Source organism: Pyxicephalus adspersus, chromosome 6 (assembly GCF_032062135.1).
Source record: "Pyxicephalus adspersus chromosome 6, UCB_Pads_2.0, whole genome shotgun sequence".
NCBI lineage: Eukaryota > Metazoa > Chordata > Amphibia > Anura > Pyxicephalidae > Pyxicephalus > Pyxicephalus adspersus.
Window position 1 is genome coordinate 5,683,772 of NC_092863.1, and position 20,898 is coordinate 5,704,669.

Here is a 20,898-nt window from a genome sequence, read left to right on the forward strand (position 1 = left end):
ACCAGTCACTCCCTGCAAAGTGTGAAAGCAGCAGCGATAGGTCTTTATTACAGGAAATTCCTCCACAGAGCCAAAGTTTACCAGCTGTTAATTTCTGGATTACTGCACAGAAATTTAAAAAGGAAACCAAAATACAATAGCATTTAAATAATATTTGTTCAGAACAGAGTTCAGTTAGTAGTGGACATCAAATGACGTTAGGAAGATCTGGCAGCCAAATCTTCATTTGTACTGGCCAAACATTCACTGTCTAAAATTGACAATCCCATAAACAATGACCTCTTGTGATGACCTTTAATGATATGATAAAGGCCAAGTTTAGATCTTTGTACTGATATTTTCTGTATTATCTACATTCTGTAGGGGAGCAAATTTAATCTTGTGGTTTAAATATTACATTTTGTACAGATAAGGGTTCCATGTAACTTCCTCTGTTTACAACTTTCACTGCAATTCCGTGTCCAAAAGTGGGACTGCAGCCAATATTATTTTTTTTTTGTAGATTGGTATAAATGGGAGTAAGGTTAAAAAGTATTTTGGGTATTAAGTACTATTTCTCCTAAAATACATCTAAATATTTGTAGATTGTAAGCTCTTCAGGGCAGGGTGCTCTCCTCCTCCTGTGTCACTGTCTGTATTCCTCTGTCATTTGCATCCTCTATTTAATGTACAGCGCTGCGTAATATGTTGGCGCTTTATAAATATCTGTTTAGCACGGATGCTTAAATTGCTATAATTGATGTCACTTGCCCTTTTCATTATGGAGAAATATGACCCAGGGATTGTCCATGAGCATTCAGTGGAATAATATGTAATCCATGTGTGTCCCCACCGTACTAACACACCATAGTTCTTTGTTCAGACGAGCAGAAGGAACAGCTGATCCTGGCGGCTGACATGTTGCCAGCCAATCAGTCACCCCCATTACTGTGCTGGTTCTAAACCACTCTTGTTCATTTACTGGGCGTAAGTGGGACGATACATATAGCACCTCAACCAGAGAAGCAGTTCAGGGATGTCAGGAAGCTGTAACTGCATCAAAACCTCGCTGCCAGTCTGGACAAGCTCCTATTATTTTTTAACAGGGGTGTCAAACTCTGGCCCGCGGGCCAAATCTGGCCCGTGAGGTCATTTGTTTGGCCCCCCATAGATTTGGAAAAATAAATTGGCATCTGGCCGGCCTGCCCGCCTATGCCTTCTGCAGCTAGTGATGCCGCTACTACAACTCACAGCATCACTCGCATCCACAGTCCCGGCATCACTTGCGTCTATGGAACAGCTGTCTGCTTATGCGGCTCCGCATTGGGCAGTTCCAGAATTGAAGTCCCAGCATCACTTGTCTTCTGTTTCTCTTCTGCGACCGGTCGCTATTCCTAGCTCACACCAGGTGAAATAAAATTAATCAGATCTGCGGGAAACAAAAAATAAAGTACAAGGTAATCATCTGTGTGAAACCATCAATAAGAGATGTCACTCTTTCTGTCTCTTTTGTAAATAACTTTCTCTTTCTTTTCTAACAAGAGTTTTGAAGATATCAGATATGAGCACATCATTTATACATGTGTAACATTGATTTCATTATTTAGTGTCAATGGATTATTAACATTCATGGCATCTTTATTCAAATCTATTCAAGAACTGTAGCTAGGGGCCTATTAGTGCTTACATTGCATTGCCAAGTACTTTCTTGTTCCAGATTACATGTTAAGCAATAACTCTTTGTTTCCATATAAAAATGTTTTATATTTAATTTGAAGGAATTACTTTCTATTTTTAAATAAATTTCAAGTTTGGCCCCCGACTTGGTCTGAGTTTTTAATTTCAGCCCTCTGTGTATTTGAGTTTGACACCCTTGTTCTATATTAAAGCTTTGCCATACTAGTTTGCCAAATCATAAGTATTTGTCCCAAAATAGCTGTGAGAGCTTGTCATATATTCACACCTCCACCCATAGGACCCTTGGACCCAAATTAGCTTCAAATCTAATGTGAGAGCTTGTCAAATATTTACACTTCCGCCCATAGGACCCTTGGATATATAGCAAACCTTACTTACCTTTAATCTTATAAAACTAGAATTCAGAGGCTGTAGTGTCATAGATGTTCTTGCGATGTAGATGTACAGCTATGAGACTCAGCATTCTCCATTTTTTTAAGCTGGGTGAAGATGTAGGCAGGTGGTGGCTTTGTATAGTAATTTAACTTTTCAGTAACCACCCAAAAACAGCCAGGTGATTTCTGAAAAGTGCAAGGTGGTGCGCCCGGCTAAAACGAGCTAGAGAGAAAACTGAGACCCAAGCATAGGATGTACACTGGTATTGTGCAGGAGAAATTGAAGACAATGGGCCCGATTTATTAAAAGTTTCCAAGGCTGGAGAGAATACACTTTCATCAGTGATCCTGGATGATTCAAGAAACCTGGAGTGGATTCGGGAATCAAAACAATTGCTAGAAAATACCAAATGACTATGAAGAAATGCATTCCAGGTTTGCTAGATCACCAAGCTTCACTGATGAAAGTGTATCCTCTCCAGCCTTGGAGATCTTTAACCACCTTGCCGTTAAGCCCGACCTTCGTTCGGGCACAAAAAAATTGCAAGGATGGTCAACCCCGAGATTTTTCCCATCCATACTTACCTGGTCCCCCTGTGCTCATCCAGCGTCGTTTTCGTATTCCAGCGTCGTCCTCCGTCCAGCGTCGTCCGTCGATCTCCCTCTCCAGCGTCGGGTGCCAGCGGGACCGGTAAGATGCCGGCTGGCATCTTGTGTTCCGCCAGCCGGCATCTTGTGTTCCGCCGGCCGCGCTGATCGTCCGACGTCCTGCTCGTTCCAGCGCCGGATGATCTCTGCAGGGAGAAGCCGTCCGGCAGAGAAAAAAAAAAAAAAACGGACGGCTCCTCCCTGCGTGCGTGATGACGTCGGCGCGTGTGCGGGAAATTCAAATAGAAACTCATTCATTCATTTTGTATTGGATTCAATACAAACTCCTGTATTGAATCCAATACAAAATAATTAAAATAAATACAAAGTGTGTAATTGGTAAATTCAAACTGTCATTTTGTATTGGATTGAATACAAACTCCCGTATCCAATCCAATACAAAAAATAAAAAAAATAAAAAAAAAAGTAAATAACTTGGAAATTCAAATTTATATTTTGTATTTGATTGGATACAAACTTGCGTATCCAATCCAATACAAAATAATATAAAATTAATACAAAGTACATAACTGGTAAATTCAAACACTCATTTTGTATTGGATTGAATACAAACTCCTGTATCCAATCCAATACAAAAAAATAAAAAAATAAATAAAATAAAAGTAAATAACTTGGAAATTCAAATTCTTATTTTGTATTGGATTGGATACAAACTCCCGTATCCAATCAAATACAAAATAATTCAAAACAAACCCCAATAAATACAGAATCAAAGTTTTAAAAATTGCCACTTATTCCCTGGATGGCTAGTGTGTAACACTGTGTCTTATCTTACCTTTGCTGATCTTCGCCTAATTTTGACCATTTGCTGCCTGCTTTGACCTCTGCCTGGACTCCGACATCTCTGCCTGCCGCCTGCCCTGACCTCTGCCTGGACTCTGACATCTCCGCCTGCTTTGACCTCTGCTTGGACTCTGACATCTCTGCCTGGACCTGGACATCACCGCCTGCCTGACCCCTGCTATAGCTTCAAGCTTTGTTTATGTAGTCATGTTTAAGCTGATTTTTGTGTTTTTCCTTTAATTTTATTAAAAGTATTTTTTTTTTTTAAATGATTGTGTGTTTCAAACATTTTTTATATTCATAATATCTACTAGACCCTTGTTCGGACATATTTCTGTAAGTTACAGGTCTACAATTTAAAAAAAAAATTTCATGAAAAACGATGGATCACTTTTGGTACAGAAATCTAGACCTCAGTGTAACGCTCAGGAGGTTAATAAATCAGAAACAATATGTGTATTTTCCTAGTACTGCTTAGATACAATTAGCATCCCTAGATGTTCCAGGTGACAGAAATATAAGCTTTATTTTAGAAGATTTATTTTAGAAGGTTAGGAATTCTATACCTGGAATGTTACATAGACTATCGGTCATTATTAGACCTAAATCTGTACCATGTAAGGTTTGGTTGGTTTATAGTATCTATGCAAACACTCAATAAGGAGTAATAAATACACGGAGAATAAAAAAGTGTTATTATAAGACCTAAAATTTCTGTACAAATTGGGGATTGGGTTGAAGAAGTAAATAGTACCCACCGACGTGGTCATGATTGGCGGTTCCACTGTATTCTGCTAATGGGATCTGTGGTTAGCAAAAGCACACATCGGGTAGAATATAAAATTGACTTTGCATTATATGATCGATTTTTATGGTATCTGACCAGGGTGATGGAGAGGTAAGTGCATGCTGATTTGGATGCAATGGATTAAAGAAGTAAATAATGTCCAATACAAGAGTGTATTCTTACTTGAATCTTGGGGTCCTTTGTGTATTTTTTGTTCAGATCTATATAGACCAGTGACTGCTTCTCTCTCCTCTAGTACAAGATGACTGGTCTTGTATCCGCCCCCTCTGTATTTCCCGCAGATAGCCAGTAGTGGGTGGGGCTTGTGGGTCCCTATCACAGCTCTGTTATGAATAGTAAATTCATGATGTCAATGCTTGTTTTCATATATAAAAGCATTCGGTGCACACATAGCGGCTTCATATTATTTGTGGTTATTGATGACACTGCGGTCACTTTGCATTTACAAAATCATTTGTTTATTGCATGGAGTCTGCATGCATCCTGCAATCGTTAACATGAAATGATGAAGTTATAGATTTGTTTTTAGTTACCCATGGTTTTTAGGGTTCCATACTTCACCATTTCTTTTGCTGAGCGTTCTGGAAAGGATAAGGACGCGGCAGAACACAAGCAGGAGGAACTTGTCTGGTTTCCGGCCACCCATGCAAAGCAGCTCTAAGCATTCTGTATAAATAAATAAATGAAGATTTATAGGCAGAACAGAATCCACAGATCCACTTCAGATATCACCGTATTATAGTGTGTGGTTTACCTAGTGAAGATCGGCGGTGTTCTACACATCTGAAGTACCTTGTGTCACTCATCACAGAACGCGCCTCTTCATTTCAAGAACTGACTCATCCATTCATTCCCAGCAGTTTCACTCAGAGTTCATTGAGAATTCTGCAATACAACAAGCGTATATGTTAGCATTGTACATCAAGGTCCCTAAGTGAAAATCTTCATATTGTATGATTTGTCTCCTCTTGTGTCACCAATTTCTAACAATGTGTGCAATTCTCAGAAATCCCTATTGAGGTACAGAAGTCTGTAGATAAAGCAACTCTAAACCAAGATCCCAATCTCCCCAATTTTGGGTAGGGAGGGTCATTTAATCCAGGAGGCTGAGGACATCTAGTGGTGAAATCGGGTATGACAGGAAGGCACAGCCAAAAGTGAAAACTTTTATTATTTTAACCCTTTCCCAGTGTATTAAAAATGTGTTTACGTGTGTATCTCCTTTAAAGATATTTACTATCACTTCCTGACCTTGGGCAAAATCTCAACAGTACAGACAGACATAAATATAAAACCATAGCAGTGCCTTTTGTAGTATAGCAAGGTGTCTCTTCCCATCCTCCCCTGGTGAATGAAAGGGCAGCAGACAGCTGAGCTCATCCATCTGTCACTCTGCTCTCCCCTATGACCTGATTGGCTCCTGGTGCTGCTTATCACTGAGCTCTGTTGTAAAAACTGCTGACACCAGGGTACATTTGGGTACTTACACTGCCTATAGATGGTATTTAATACAATCCTCTGTAAGGTATCTTTTGCTGTCTGGGTCCAGCTGGGACAATCACCTCCTCTATCCTACTGACTATTATTACTAAACGTTTTGGTAAATCTAATATTTTTTAGTCGTCATGGAATAGTAAACAAGTGAAAATCTTCCAAAAGTTGACAAATAACTACCAGGGATATTTTCTATCACTTCTTGCTGTGTCTCTAGGAGCAAGGAGAGCAATGCTGTCTGACCATCCCTACAGTACAATGGGCGTGGCCACTGGGCTGTCACTCATCTCAGGTGGGCGGGCTGAGTGATGGTCACGGGGTCAGCTGACTGCGCAAACGCAGGTCACGGGACGTCATCATGAAGCTACTGTACGGAAGTGTATCCGGGAAGAGGAGCCGGTAACGGGACCGGTGACTCCACCCCTTCGTTCTGTACGAGCATGAAGGCGGAGCCGGGGAAACACGGTAATACGGGAGGACACGGGTCACATTGCGTTATTAGTGATAGTGACGGTGGCTCTGCATTGTAAACAGACAGGGAGGGGGACTAAACCGGGCGATGTACCGGGAGATCTGCCCAGCTGGTATCGGAGGGGGTGATGGGGCCCTGCCTGAGTGTGAGGACCAGGGGGACACTACAGAGTGACATAGAATGGGTGCCCGGTCCCAATAGGGGAGACATATGCCAGTGACATGCCAACTACTGCATCGTACTGCCTTCTGGTATATGCCAGTGACATGCCATGCCAATTACTGCAGCATACTGCCTTCTGGTATATGCCAGTGACATGCCAATTACTGCAGGGTACTGCTTTCTGGTATATGCCAGTGACATGCCGTGCCAATTACTGCAGGATAGGGCCTCCTGGTATATGCCAGGTACCACAGGGTACTGCCCAGTGACATGCCAATTACTGCAGGGTACGGCCTTCTGGTATATGCCGGTACCACAGGGTACTGCCCAGTAACATGCCAATTAATACAGGGTATGGCCTCCTGGTATATGCCGGGTACCACAGGGTACTGCCCAGTGATAGAGCAATTACTGTAGGGTACTGCCTTCTGGTATATGCTAGGTACCACAGGGTACTGCCCAGTGACATGCCAATTACTGTAGGGTACTGCCTTTTGGTATATGCCACTACAGGATAACCTAAATGGTACTGGGGCACTACACTGTGACTGTTGGGTGTATGCTTGGTACTAGGATTCTACAGGGTGAAATATGCTGGCTCCAGTGATACAACATAAGCTAGATTCTACAGGCTGGCATTTACTGGTTACCCAGGCAATACAGGGTGCTATATGCCAGCGACATATCTCAAGGTTCTGGGGCACTACAGGGTGACTGTAAGTAAGGGTAAGTACTTTAATTTTACAGGGTAAACTATTTTGAGTATCAGGGTTCAAGAGGGTAATATTTGCTGGTTCTTGGAGTTCTGCATGCTAAACTAACGGGTAGCATGGTACTACAAATTGTTAAAAGGTGGGCACCAGTGTGCTACATGATGACACATGTTGGGTATTGGAGTTCTACTGAGTAAAATATGTTGGGCACTATAGGGTGAACCATGCTGGGTACCAGAGAATCACAGTGTGACACATTCTTGGTAACAGGACACTTCAGGGTGACACATGCTGGGTATAAGAGCACCACAGGGTGACACATGCTGGGTACCAGGGCATTGCAGGGTGACACATGCTGGGTACCAGGGCACCACAGTGTGACACATGCTGGGTAACGGGGCACATCAGGATGACACATGCTGGTTACCAGGGCATTGGAGGGTGACACATGCTGGGTACCAGGGCACCACAGTGTGACACATGCTGGGTAACGGGGCACATCAGGATGACACATGCTGGTTACCAGGGCATTGCAGGGTGACATATGCTGTATACCAGGGGATCACAGGGTGACAGATTCTGGGTACCAGGGCACCACAGTGTGACACATGCTGGGTACCAGGGCATCACAGGGTGACACATGCTGGGTACCAGGGCACTACAGGGAGTATATTATTGTACTGGTTGATAAAGGCTATCTTTGGAGATTTCCTATTACTTCCTGTCTCCATACTCATCGACACTAAGAGGAGATCCCTGTAAAATAAAGAAATACCTCTGAGATAATTGTCAGTGGATCCAGTTTTCCCCACTAGAAGTTTTCTCTGTGTCCCGGTAACAGATCCAAATTCCACTTTCAGACCAACAGTGAAAAAATGACCACCAGTGAGTGTCCTAGTGGGGACACCGAGGTCAATAAATACTTGACAGTCATTTTCCACCCTATTTAACATTTTAGATATATAATAACAGGCAAGAATCATTATTTGCTCATTTTTTGTTCTTCCTTATCAGGCAGTGATTTCCGCCGGCGCCGGAAGCTCGCCGACATCCAGAAAGCCCTAAGCAAGGACCCTCCTGATGTATCCACCCTGCGCAGAATGGCAATCAGCGAGGGAGGGCTGCTGACCGATGAGATCCGATGCCAAGTCTGGCCTAAACTTCTGAATGTCAATACCGACGAGCTGCCCCCGCCTCCAGGTACGCCAAGTATAGCCACAGCGAGCAATTTGTATTGTTATGTGTGTGTTGTACATTGCTAATCATATAACTTGGTCTGTACAGGGCCTGAGCTGCGGGTCAACAATAAAGATTATGAACAAGTCCTGCTGGATGTAAGGCGCTCACTGAGAAGATTCCCTCCAGGTACAATGTGTGGGGATTAATGTGTACAACAGGAATGGGGCAGTCTCATTTTTCCATGCTCCCTCCTGACCGTGTTTATGTCTCCAATTAAGTTTTTGGCTGTCAGAGATAAAACTAAAAAAGTAATAATAATAAAAACGTGGCTGTAGGATTTCCATCATCCCTCCCCAGCATTCAGTATGCTATATACAGCTCTCTCCCACCAGCCCTGATCTGCCTGCATTGTATAGAGAAGCACAACGTCCTAGTGATGATGGGTTGATATTAAGTTAGCAGGTGTAATTTAATAATTTCATTACCATGTTAATGAGTGGGGAGGGAACCAGAGAAGGCAAAACATAAGCAGATTATTCTTTAGCATTATAATATTATCCGTTCTCTAATCTGGGATTTTGGTTAGTTAATACTTGTTATAGCCGGGTGTAATCGTATCCATTGGCAGTATCAATTGACTAATGCTACTGCTATTACTATGAGGATGGAGGGGAATAGTGAGCAGCAATATTATATTACCTCCAGGCCCTTGAATATCCCCCAACTTTATCACTGCTGCCTCCATAGCATGTATGTACCTCTTTGATCCAGTAATGGGCAGACTTTTGATATGTGCCAAGCAAGCAAAAAACAGGTCCATAGGAGCTAATCAGTGCAGCCTAGTAAGAGGCCCCCTCCTTCCTGACCTGCTGATTGGACAGTAAAGGAACAGCATCACATTGATGAAGTTATCTTTCTGCTGCAAAGCAATAAATATGAGAGTAGCACCCCAGAGCCCTGACCCCATCTGTACTGTTCAAAAGATTATTACAAGTAGGTAATATACAGAAATATATATCAGATAATTAAACTAGGTTAATATTGCCGTCCAGGAAACATTGAAGCCCGTTTAGTTAAATGGTTACATTTCAGGACCAGTCACGTGTCCCTGGGTGTGCCTGCTACCTGCTTCATATGATTCAGCACTCTGCAATTTACTCTTTTTATATGATAGCAATAAGTAAGGAATACGTGGCCTGCTTTTTCTCCATCCTAGCAGTTGCAGTTTGATTACTGGCATCAGTGGGCACACTGGTGTACTGCAGCCATGTAAACGTAAATACTTTATAGGCAAATGTTTTATTTTTATTCATTTTTATTGAAGTTTTTCTTTTTTTGCTGCCCCATCCCTGTTGTACGTCTTGATGCTGAAATGGGTAACCGGTGGGGTGAGGATTTTGGTTCTCTGTCAATCATGGGGTTACTCTGTCCGGTTTTACCTCTCAGGAATGCCTTTAAAGGAACGGGAAGATTTGCAGGAGCAACTGATTGACATCATCCTTCAGGTTTTGGCTCGAAACACCCAGTTGCACTATTACCAGGGATATCACGACATTGTAGTCACTTTCCTGCTGGTGGTGGGTGGGCCGCTGGCCACTCTGCTGGTGGATAAACTCTCCACACATCACCTAAGGTGGGTTTGTGTGCACTTTGCCGTTGCATTTTTATTATTCACATCCTAGTATGCAATCACTCAGCATTCACACAGATGAGATAAATATCTGTTGGGATGATTTTGGGAATGTCCATGAGGTGGTTCAACAAAATCCTCATCAAAAGTTTTATAAAATAGTCAACAACTATGCAACAATTTGCTAAACTCCCTGCTCTCTGAATCTTTTATACCTTTATTGTTTAAAACCTCTTCATATTGAATAGAGGGAAAAAATTCTACTGGGTTCCAGTTGAAAAACTGATAGGGGGCAGAGACGAAACCTAAACCATTGCAGAGTCCAACCCGTCCCGACTCTTATCATTATTGGTTGTATTGAGTTGGCGTTTGCCAGTAAATTATAGCACTGCGGGCATCTGTGACCTTTGGTGAATGGGTGTAAGGTATATTCTCCTTTTACTAATTTGGTGTGAAAAGCATGAAGACTTTGATTGGTCCTTCTAACCCTTTTTTTCACATTGACTAATCAATATTGACACCTTTCTGAATGTCTATAAATGTAGGAAGAGTTTCCTTAGACTGTGTAAGCCGGTAAATAGCTTTTTATGTTTTTTGTGGTGAACTAATATCTGTCTTCTAATAGGGACTTCATGGATCCTAGTATGGATAACACAAAACACATTCTCAATTACCTAATGCCTATTATAGAGCTGGTGAACCCGGTGCTCCATGACTTTATGCAAAGGTAAGTGTAGCCGATTTGCTATCTTTGTTTGTCCGCCATCTTTACATGTTGGCGTTTGCTTACCCCGTCTTCTGTTTTTTTTGCAGGGCGGAGGTGGGCACCATATTTGCCCTGAGCTGGCTCATCACCTGGTTTGGGCATGTCCTGTCTGATTTTAGACATGTGGTGAGGTTGTATGACTTTTTCCTGGCGTGCCACCCACTCATGCCCATCTACTTTGCTGCTGTGGTAAGGATCTATTAGGGAAAAGCTTGTTTAGTCAAATACTGCTGGAAACTGCTCCATTTAATATAGGTGCCCTGTAATTAGATCTTTCATGGCCAATTACCTGGTGGAACTCTTTATGCACCATAGGGTCAGACATTTTGTGGTGCAAGAGGTTGGCCTAAGAACTCCACTGTGGCATATTTGCCAGTAGATTCTCTTTGATTAATTACACCAACATCTACCTTTAGCTTAATTACTCCTCTGATCTTTTCAAGCAAACAGTAAAAAAAAATAGGAATTTGTGGTGCTTGTATGTTTCCCTTTTTCCATTTGTAGCCATGAAGCTGTACAGGACAACCCCACTTTGGGGCACTGAATTGGGAAAGCTGACATGCATAGGATTGGTTTTACTGACTACCACAAGAATTTCTTTATGGCTTGTTAAATAAAAAGGTGCCCTGTGTTAATTTTTGCAGATTGTGCTACACAGAGAGGAAGAGGTACTAGAGTGTGAATGTGAAATGGCTTCCGTACACCACCTGCTCTCACAGATCCCTCAAGATCTACCCTACGAGACCCTTATCAGCAAAGCCGGCGACCTCTTTGTTCAGTTTCCACCTTCTGAGCTGTCTAGAGAAGCTGCCCAGCAGCACCAATCTGAGCGGTAAGTGCAGGAGGCCATATTGGTCCAATAATGTCTTTTTCTGTTGACTGGTACTGGAATGGTGGGTGTACGTTGGTATATCATCCCTACTGCTATAGCTGAGGTATCCCCCCCCTTATGTAAGCTGCAGACACTTCTGCTAAAGTGATATTTCTAACCTCTATCTCTCTCTTCCTCCAGGACGGCAGTCTCCACCTTTAAAGACTTTGAGCTGGCATCCACACAACAACGGCCAGATATGGTCCTTCGCCGACGTTTTAGAGACTCTGTCCGTCCAGAGCATGCAGCCAAGTCCGTCCTTACCAAACCTCGCACTAACAAACTGGTAAAGCTGGCGGTCATGGGGCTGACAGTAGCTCTGGGAGCCGCAGCACTGGCGGTAGTAAAGAGCGCCCTGGAGTGGGCACCCAAATTTGAACTGCAGATTTTTCCATGACAAGATTGTTCCATCATCGCAAAGGGGGTGGATAAAAGTGCCTTTGTCCCCTCTAGTTCCTAATTTACGTGCGGTCTGCTAAACATCACATGTCACCATTTGCCACTATAAACTCTTGATGCGGACACCCTAGTGCTTGTTATACTTATGCTGCTACAAGGCACAACAGGCACAGTTCCACGCTTCCACTGATGGGCAGAGGAGGTCTTCACATGATTAACCTGTGTATATCTGTACAGAATTCTGAATCACTTTATGATAAATATTTAACACCACCTCTGAGGTGTCCTTATTGTGCTTCCCTGCAATCTTTAGATACTTCTACCACTTTATTGCTAAATTACTTTGGAAAGTTTACACACTCTCTAGTCCACCCAAACCAATATTTTGATTAAAGGTGAATGCTGGATTGGTAAAGAAGGGCTTCCACTACATTTGTTCTGTGCTCCATGATCTGTTTACCTGCTCTTTCCATTATCAGGGGCACCCACTGCTCCTGTTTAGCGTTCCCGGGTCTGTGCACCCTCTGTGCTTTTTAAAAGGGGTTCCCACTGTCCCAACTGGATTTTTTTTACATAATGGAGAATGTAACAGGAGTGACAAAAACACCCAAACCTTCAAGGCTGGTGTAACATTTTTTTGGTGCAGTAAAATGTTCCTTTTTTTATGGAAAGCTGCAGATTCTGAGTTGTTATTATGAAAAATAAGAAGGCTGCTTTAACACAGCAATCTAAACCCGACCCAAGGTCCCCCTTCATGCTTGTGCTTGTATCAAAATCAGCAGCTCAATAATGTTAAATGAGTTGGAATCTCACCACAATGCACAAAAAATGCACCTGGTGCTGTGCTGAATCTCAGGTATGTCTGTGATTATTATATTTATGAACTGCGGTTGCAGTGCAAATGTTCAAAATGAAAGCTCTTGTTTTAGGATTTCTTTACAACATGGCAGATACTACAGTACCTTGTTCTGCATGTTTTGTTTCAATTTATAACCCCCAACTTTAAAAACTGACAATATATATGATCATTTCAGACCTGGATTGCTCTACTAATGGAAACATGTTGCTAACAACTAGATACTTCAATTCTTTGCTCTTTCTTGAAAGATATTAGATGACAGGTGTTGTGGCCAACACATCTCAGGTGTGATAATTTGGAACAATGCAGCCAAATCATTCAGTAAAGTCACCTATGGAGAATAGCACTGGTTAAGACTGGTGATCATGACGCTGGCAAGGAATCTCTGTTCAAAGTAAAAGAAATATTTGCCTGGTTTATTGTGTCAAAATAAAAATCTGCAGTGAAAACAATACCAATTCTACTGGGACCCCCAAATACAGAAAATGACTGAAAATGTAAGCTCTGTCTCCCTTTCCCCCCCTGTCTCCTTTCTCCTCTCTTTCTACTATTCTCCTCTTATTTAAGCAGTCCTGGTTTTTCCTCAAAGATTAAAACCACACAAAATGATAAACTTTATGCAAGGAATATTCATAAAGAATTTTTGTATCTGTTCCCTGTGTTTCTCAGGGACTACATGTCACATGAGTACATCACAAAATCTGGATTCCTTCAACCTATGTCTTACAGAAATGTATGATACTGTAACAACACACTGATCTATGAATAAGTATGTTTTTATTGTTTGCCTTAAAATATATCTAAACGAACCCTGAAACTGTGGGGACAGCTGGCCCAGCTTAGGGTCCCATAATAGCTTACGGCGGTCACCATTCTTTATACATTATCCAATCCACTTGCAGTAGGGTGGTTTTAAACTTAAGCTGTTTACAGATCTTTATGACCCTGTAAGGTGAGAACCGCATTACCATTCATTTACTTTTAATACGCTGCTGTAAACCATTTGTGTGCTGTGGGAAACTAGAAAAAAATGCAGGTTTGAAGTTTCATCATGCTTGCAATAATGTACTGCAAAATGTACTGCATTCCAGCCTGAATGTGTTTTATGAGGCCGGTGCAAGGTAGTGTCTGAGCTGCGAGTAAATGCTTCACCTCTTCTGCTGTCACATTTTTATTATATATATAGAATAACAGATTTTAATAAAAATTACCATATAGAGTTACCTGGCCAATGTATCCTGTAAAGATTCTGTTGTATGGTATATACAATTACATCAAGAGGGTAACTATGAATACCTTCCGTCTTAAGATCATTAGTGAATTTATCAATAATAATATAATGTAAAATACAGATAGAAATCTATCTTCATATTCTCATCTGGTATTTTGAAGGTTCTACACTTTGACTATGATCCATGGTATAGTGCTGCCAGTCTAGTGTTTCAGACTTTGTAAATTGCAGGTGGAAAATGGGCAGCAATTCACAGGAGGTGCATTGGAAGGATTACAGTAGTGTGGTGATAATTCATAGTCCCATGAGCAGGTTAGTTGATACAGGAAAATGGAGCTGTATATATACTGGCATGGTGCTAGGAAATGAAAGACAAGGGACAGAGGAAGAGACTATTAGTTTGCTGCTTCTCCTTAACTGTTTATTTATAGTGGCGTTCATAAGTGGTGGTTAGAATGCCTCTTACATTGCCAGCCAGTGGGAAGAATGTCACCGTTACATATAGCCAAAAAGATCATTGGTGTCACCAAAACCCACCTGAGAGGCACAAATTTCTCATTGCTCAAGGAGCCCTCAGCAACCCTGGTTGAAAAACATTTAGAAGTTTGAAGTCATCAATTGACAGAAAGAATCCAGAAACCCCCCCAGAGAGCTGAACACTTACATCCAGGATGAGATAATGCATTTACCATGAACTGAAAAATCTTTATATAAGCCTTCCAGAAAACTGTAATTTGTCTTGGTCATACGAGAATGGTTTGTCCTTGATGTACAGTACCTTATGTGAACCTGATTCCCCGTAGCCTGTTTTTATACAAAGCCATCACTTTTATGGATTGTCCATGATGAGTTTATAGAAATGAGCTCCGATTCCAAGGACAGTGGTGCCCTGGCCATCTGCTCACACAGGGCCTGTACTACATTCAGCAATTCTTATCATGCAGACCGTGACCGATCCTCAGCAATAACGTAATGTCTGTACATACTGCAATGTGCTACATCTGGTAAATGACCATTAACAAGCAATTCCAGGCAAGCATGTAAACATGATCCAAAAACCTTTGCTAAATTTATAATGACCACTCACTTTATATTCAACAATAACAACAACCCAAACTTATCTTTTTTGGTTGGGTGGAAAACAGGTAAACTCATTGTCTTGTCTGAATAAGAGGTGATGAATTCATAGTTGGTTTCCTGGCTTCATGTAAAGATAAAACCATACTGTGTTGTACAATAACACAAAAGGACCAAGCATAATACAATGGTATAAAGCAGAGGTAGGCAAACTCTGGCCTAGCCAGTATTCCAGTCTGGACTAACTCCCCCCTAGTTATTTATTGTTGGATCTGGCCTAATTGAATTGTCCCGTTATAGCAAGTTCCCACGATATCATCAAGTTCCCACACAGTAACCCCAATTACTATGCCTAAAGAGCAGAAGCAAAGCGCAGCTACCAGTCTTCGGAAGGTTGACCTCGAATGGACTGACTAAATATTCTTCGTCTAATGCACCAACAAAGCCTTGTGTTTAGTGTGCAACGACACCAACAGCACTTTCAAGCGGTCAAATCTAAAGGGGCATTTCGATGCCAAGCATACGCACAAGTACAGAGACTACACCGCGGATGAGTGGAAGACTGAGGCTGCTCGCTTGCACTCACGGTTGGAAAAACCCTTTCTTTGGACACCATGTTTCTTCTGGGCTAGTGTGCCTTCTTGACCTCATGAAATGGCCTAGTAGTCCAAAAAGTTTGGCGACCCCTGGTATAAAGCGTGCTAGAGGTAAGAGTTCAGCTATGTCAGGGACTACAACACTCTTAATTAAGGTTTTAAAAGCTGGTAATATTAAAAAATCAATGCACTTGGATTATTTGAGGGTAAGTCAATTAGGAAGTAATAAAGGTTTTCATGGAAAGAAAAGGGGCTCTTTTTATTAATATGCTCTTATTACTTACTGGTGTCATTTTTAATTACAGATCCACTTACTAAAAACAGGTCACACGGGGCCATATACCTCCTCTTCCAAATCAGATTGACTTTAAGTCACTTTACTAATCTGTGTAATGGTAAATAGTTTAATCCTGAAGACTGCACGGCTGTCTATAAACTCAAAGACGCCCTCCGGGTAACATTTTAATGGATAACCCAATCTTATCCCTGCAGTTTGTACAAATTACTAGAAGCTTCATGAATCATGCAGAGACTGGTAGCTTCCCAGCATGTGTATACAGCCTACTGTAATGAAGTTCTCTGCCACCAGAGGGTGCTCTGTAATATGAAATTGCAGATATGAAATCATTGGAAGGATACAATGATAAAAATGTTAAAGTTAGAACTGCAAAAGGGATGAGTATATGGTGAATATTTTTATTCTGGGGTGCATATGTGAACTGTTCCTTTTCAATTCTCCCCAACCTTTGTAAACTTTATAAAAAACAAAAAGCATTAATTACCCCCACATGCATCAGCAATAGATCCACCATGTTCTTTCATGGGCTGTGCAGCTGCTGAAAGCAGAAAGGTAAACGGGAAGCAAACAAGTTATTATTCAAGTAATATACATATGTGAGAGCTGTTATTCCTTCCAAAATATATGTATTTCTGTCCATGCAGTCCACAGATTTACACAGCTGGCCAGTTTTGTAAGGTGTAACAGTCTAGAGTGGTTAGTATCAGTAAAGCGGTGCCAGGTACATAGGTGTTTAAGGCTTTTTTATACACATGGGGGATGGGGTGTTGGAGGCTCTGCATCTGGTCCGATCCCACAACTACTGTAGCACAAATTGCTGAAAAAACTAATAAGACAAACGTGTCAAAACACACAAAGGCCGCATAGCTGGAGACCAGGCAGCCCAGGTGACCCTGTCCACTAACCCAAAGGGCCTACAATGGAAACGTGAGTGCCAGATGTGGATTGGGGAGCAATGGAAAAATGCTGCCGGGTGCAGGTTTGTCACCCGGGAAAGGTATGGCAGACAGATGCAATATAGGATGCAGGCAGGCACTATGACTTAAAAGGATTTGCAGTTAACGTCTAGGTGCCAGGTATCAAAGGGCATCATCAGAGGTCTTGTAGAGTCCATGTCTCCATTGATCAGAGCTTTTCTGGTGGCACAAAGGAGGTAATCTGCATGATATTAGTGGTTGTATTGTTTTGGCTTTAGTTTATAGCTTCGAGGATTTGGGGGTTTTCTGCATACATGCAAAATGATCATTCCTCATATATATATATATATATATATATATATATATATTTATCAGAACTGGAATGATCATTTTTGGTAAAAGATCTGTCTTAACTTGTCCAAATCAATTTTTCTCTTTATGGTGCTTAACTGATGCATTTGAATAAAATATAAATAATCATTATATGCATGAGCAGCATTCAAGTTCCAAAAAACAAAAAAGATGTCTGATCTCTCATATGGTAAGGGACTCTGATGGGTTAACATGTGCTAGCCAGTTATGTAAACTGCTCAGACAGCAGAATGTATACCCTCCATAATGCCCTAATCTATAGAAACATTTGTGCCACCCAGTGGGAGACTCGGATTACTGCAGCGCTATGTAGGTCACCATTCTAATGCAAGCAAATGACGTCAGCAGCAAAGAGCTATATATAAAAAATAAATAAATATTCATGGTAATGTGTTTAGAGTCTTATCCGTGTGCAAATTGTATAGCCCTTTGGCAAATGCATATGTACACCCTTGAACGGTCTGTAGGAACCCTTGAAGATTTGCAATGGAAGTCTGCACATGCTGCAAGATTACAAAATGTTGTGATGGTACACTGGTATAAAAGCCTTAACATTTCTATACCTGTATGCTTGCTCTGGGATAGTGATATAACAAGCAATGAAATCAAGATCCATAAGCCCTTGCATTATCAACAGTGGAAGATTTGGTTACCAGACACCTATAAGTTGTTATGGTTCACAGGTTTAAAAGTCTTCCTTTGTTTTATAACTGTATGCTTGTTTTGGGACAGGGACTGAAAAGGCAATAAAGTCAGGATCCATAAACCCCTGCATCATCAACAGCAAAAGTGAACCTGTCTATCACATAAACCCTCTCTGAACCCGAAACCACTTTGTTCCTTGGTTTCTGATTTAAAGGCCCTGCAAAGTGTATTTGTTGGTCACCATTGGACTCCTAGGACAGAGGCTTAACAACGAAGTCAGGAAAATCAAGCACCAGTAACAGAATCATATCCAGGAGTACACAATAAGCATTGTACCTTATACAAAGAAGGTTGAAATAATATTGATGGGGTGAAACTGTTATTGTCTGACTTTGACATTGCTAGCATATAGGCAGAGGACATGTCTGCAGCATCATAAGAAGTGAGGTGCTCATCCTCAGACTTAGCATGGTTTCCAGGAATCCAGCACTGGATTAGAGGTTTGATTCTGACGGATAGAAGGCTTTCTTACAAGTTCCCTTTAAGGTCCTAGTTTCACCCTGCTCACCCCCTCCCCTGCACCTTTAATGCTGCTCTTTCTCAGCTAATGCAGCAGTGACAGTGCAGACATGATGCCTTTGTGTTCAGGTCGCTGAAAAGAGACTGCGGTATAATCTGCATGATCTTGACATAAGGATGCTGCACTTTGATCACAAGAAAGAGGAGACAGAGGCTGATTCATTATATAAGCACAATTGTCTCCAGAATATGTATTAAAAGCCAGTGCAAGGCCTGCAGTCTTATTGTAGAAACCTAATTCAGCTCTTTATGATTCTGCATATTTTTTTTTTAAGAACCGGTGTCTGGTTTTTCTTGTGTTTGCAGATAAACCTAATAGCTTTCACTGTGAAAGAATCATAACTATAAGGAATGTGCATTGTGCTAAAGCCAAACTCTGGGGAAAATAAACATTTACCCTTGCAATAGGTTCTTCTTCCCACTAATGGGGTAACTGCTCATTATACCAAGAGGATGAGAAATATGACATACATTATTTATTGCTCCCACAGGGTTTCTCTTCTTCATGCGGTTGGTCACTCCAAGCATCTCTAAAACATCTGTGATGTCAACTGTAAAATGCAGAACTGCTGGTCCTTCATGTATGGGAAGAGATCCCTGAACTACAGGGCAGTGGAAGAGGGTGACTAGTCATCAAAATCTGTTTCTATAGGAAAGGGAAATATTCTATAGAAATGTTATATAGTGGGGAGGCGTTAGGATATCAGTCAGTGTATTTTTATTATGTCTGTTAATCCAAGAGACCATTGTCTCATTTCTTGTCCTGGTGAAAAAGTTTATAGTGATTTGATAACAAAAAATCTTTCTATCAAATTATTGCATTTTATATTGTGGTCACTTTGATGATAAAATAGCATTTAGTTCCAAGATCCAATGTGATACCAACCAACAGTTCCCACAATAGCCCAACAGCAAAGGTTGATTCCAGTAATCCATGTGCTCAGAATGTCTTTAACTAGCGCCCATGCCTTCACCTATGTGTGGCCAATCTCGGAGGGAGACCAGGGCAGCATTTTCTCCGGTAGAAGTAGACTTTCTTAGTAACAAAGGTATATTGTAAAGTTGTTTGGTTCCCCTGGATATGTTTCAATCTTTACTACAAATACTGATTTTTTTTCTGCCATAATAACGCAGTTCAAATAATAATGAATTGCATAGGTCACATAAATCTTCAAGAGATAACAATAAACTGCCCTTTAAAAGATAACATAACAAAGCTGCTATGGTTGCAGTTTTTATTTTTAGTTCAAGATCTTGCAGTCCTTTTTTTCCACTAAATGATACTTTCAGTTTGGTGACCACTGATCCAGTGTGTGTCTGATCACCGATCACAGGCTCTGATTTATGGCTGATCACTGATCACAGGCTCCTGTGTGTGGCTGATCATTATCCACAGGCTCTGGTGTGGCTGAAATGTGACCACAGGCTCCGGTGCAGCTGATCACAGGCTTTTGTATTTGGCTGATCACACTGACCACAGGACCTGGTGGGTGTCTGATCACTGACCACAGGCTCCAGTGTGTGTCTGATCACTAACCACAGGCTATGGTGTGTGGCCGATCAGTGATCACAGGCTCCTATGTTTGGATGATCACTAACCACAGGCTCTGGTGTGTGTCTGATCACAGGTTGTCTTTCCTGTCCACGGAAGGTTACAGGAAGTTTTAACCACAGGCTCCATCACTAATCACAGGCTCCAGTGTGTGTCTCATCACCGATCACAGGCTTTAATGTGGTTAATCACTGATCACAGGCTCCTGTGTGTGGCTGATCATTAATTACAGGCTCTGGTGTGATTGATCACTGACCACAGGCTCCGGTGTGGTTGATCACGAAACACAGGCTCCTGTATGTGATTGATCACTGACTACAGGCTCCAGTGTGGCTGATCACTGATCACAGGCTTCGATGTGTGGTCGATCAGTGATCACGGGCTCCTACGTTTGGCTGATCACTGACCACAGGCTCCTGTGTGTGTCTGATCACTGACCGCAGGCTCCTGTGTGTGTCTGATCACTGACCGCAGGCTCCTGTGTGTGTCTGATAACTTACCACAGGCTCCGTTGTGGGTCTGATCACTGACCACAGGCTCCGTTGTGGGTCTGAACACAGGCTCCGGTGTGATTCTGATGACTGATCACAGGCAGCAGTGTGAGTCTGGTCATTGATCAGAGGCTCCGGTGTGAGTCTGATCACAGGCTCTGGTGTGAGTCGGATCACTGATCACTGGCCCGGGTGTGTGGTCGATCACTGATCACAGACTTCTGTGTGTGGCTGACCACTGATCACAGGCTCTGGTGTGGCTGGTCACTGACCAGAGAGTCTGG

General features: G+C 41.9%; 1 protein-coding gene across 1 annotated transcript; it reads left to right on the forward strand.

Moving 5' to 3' along the window:
* Positions 1-6,116: 6,116 nt before the first annotated feature.
* On the forward strand, positions 6,117-12,270 carry TBC1D20 (TBC1 domain family member 20). The gene is made up of 8 exons (XM_072414262.1): positions 6,117-6,270; positions 8,167-8,352; positions 8,437-8,517; positions 9,778-9,964; positions 10,587-10,688; positions 10,775-10,916; positions 11,372-11,559; positions 11,740-12,270. Exons 1-8 carry the CDS (start codon positions 6,246-6,248, stop codon positions 11,993-11,995), a joined length of 1,167 nt encoding a protein of 388 aa, XP_072270363.1. The 5' UTR covers positions 6,117-6,245; the 3' UTR covers positions 11,996-12,270.
* The last annotated feature ends 8,628 nt before the right edge of the window (positions 12,271-20,898 follow it).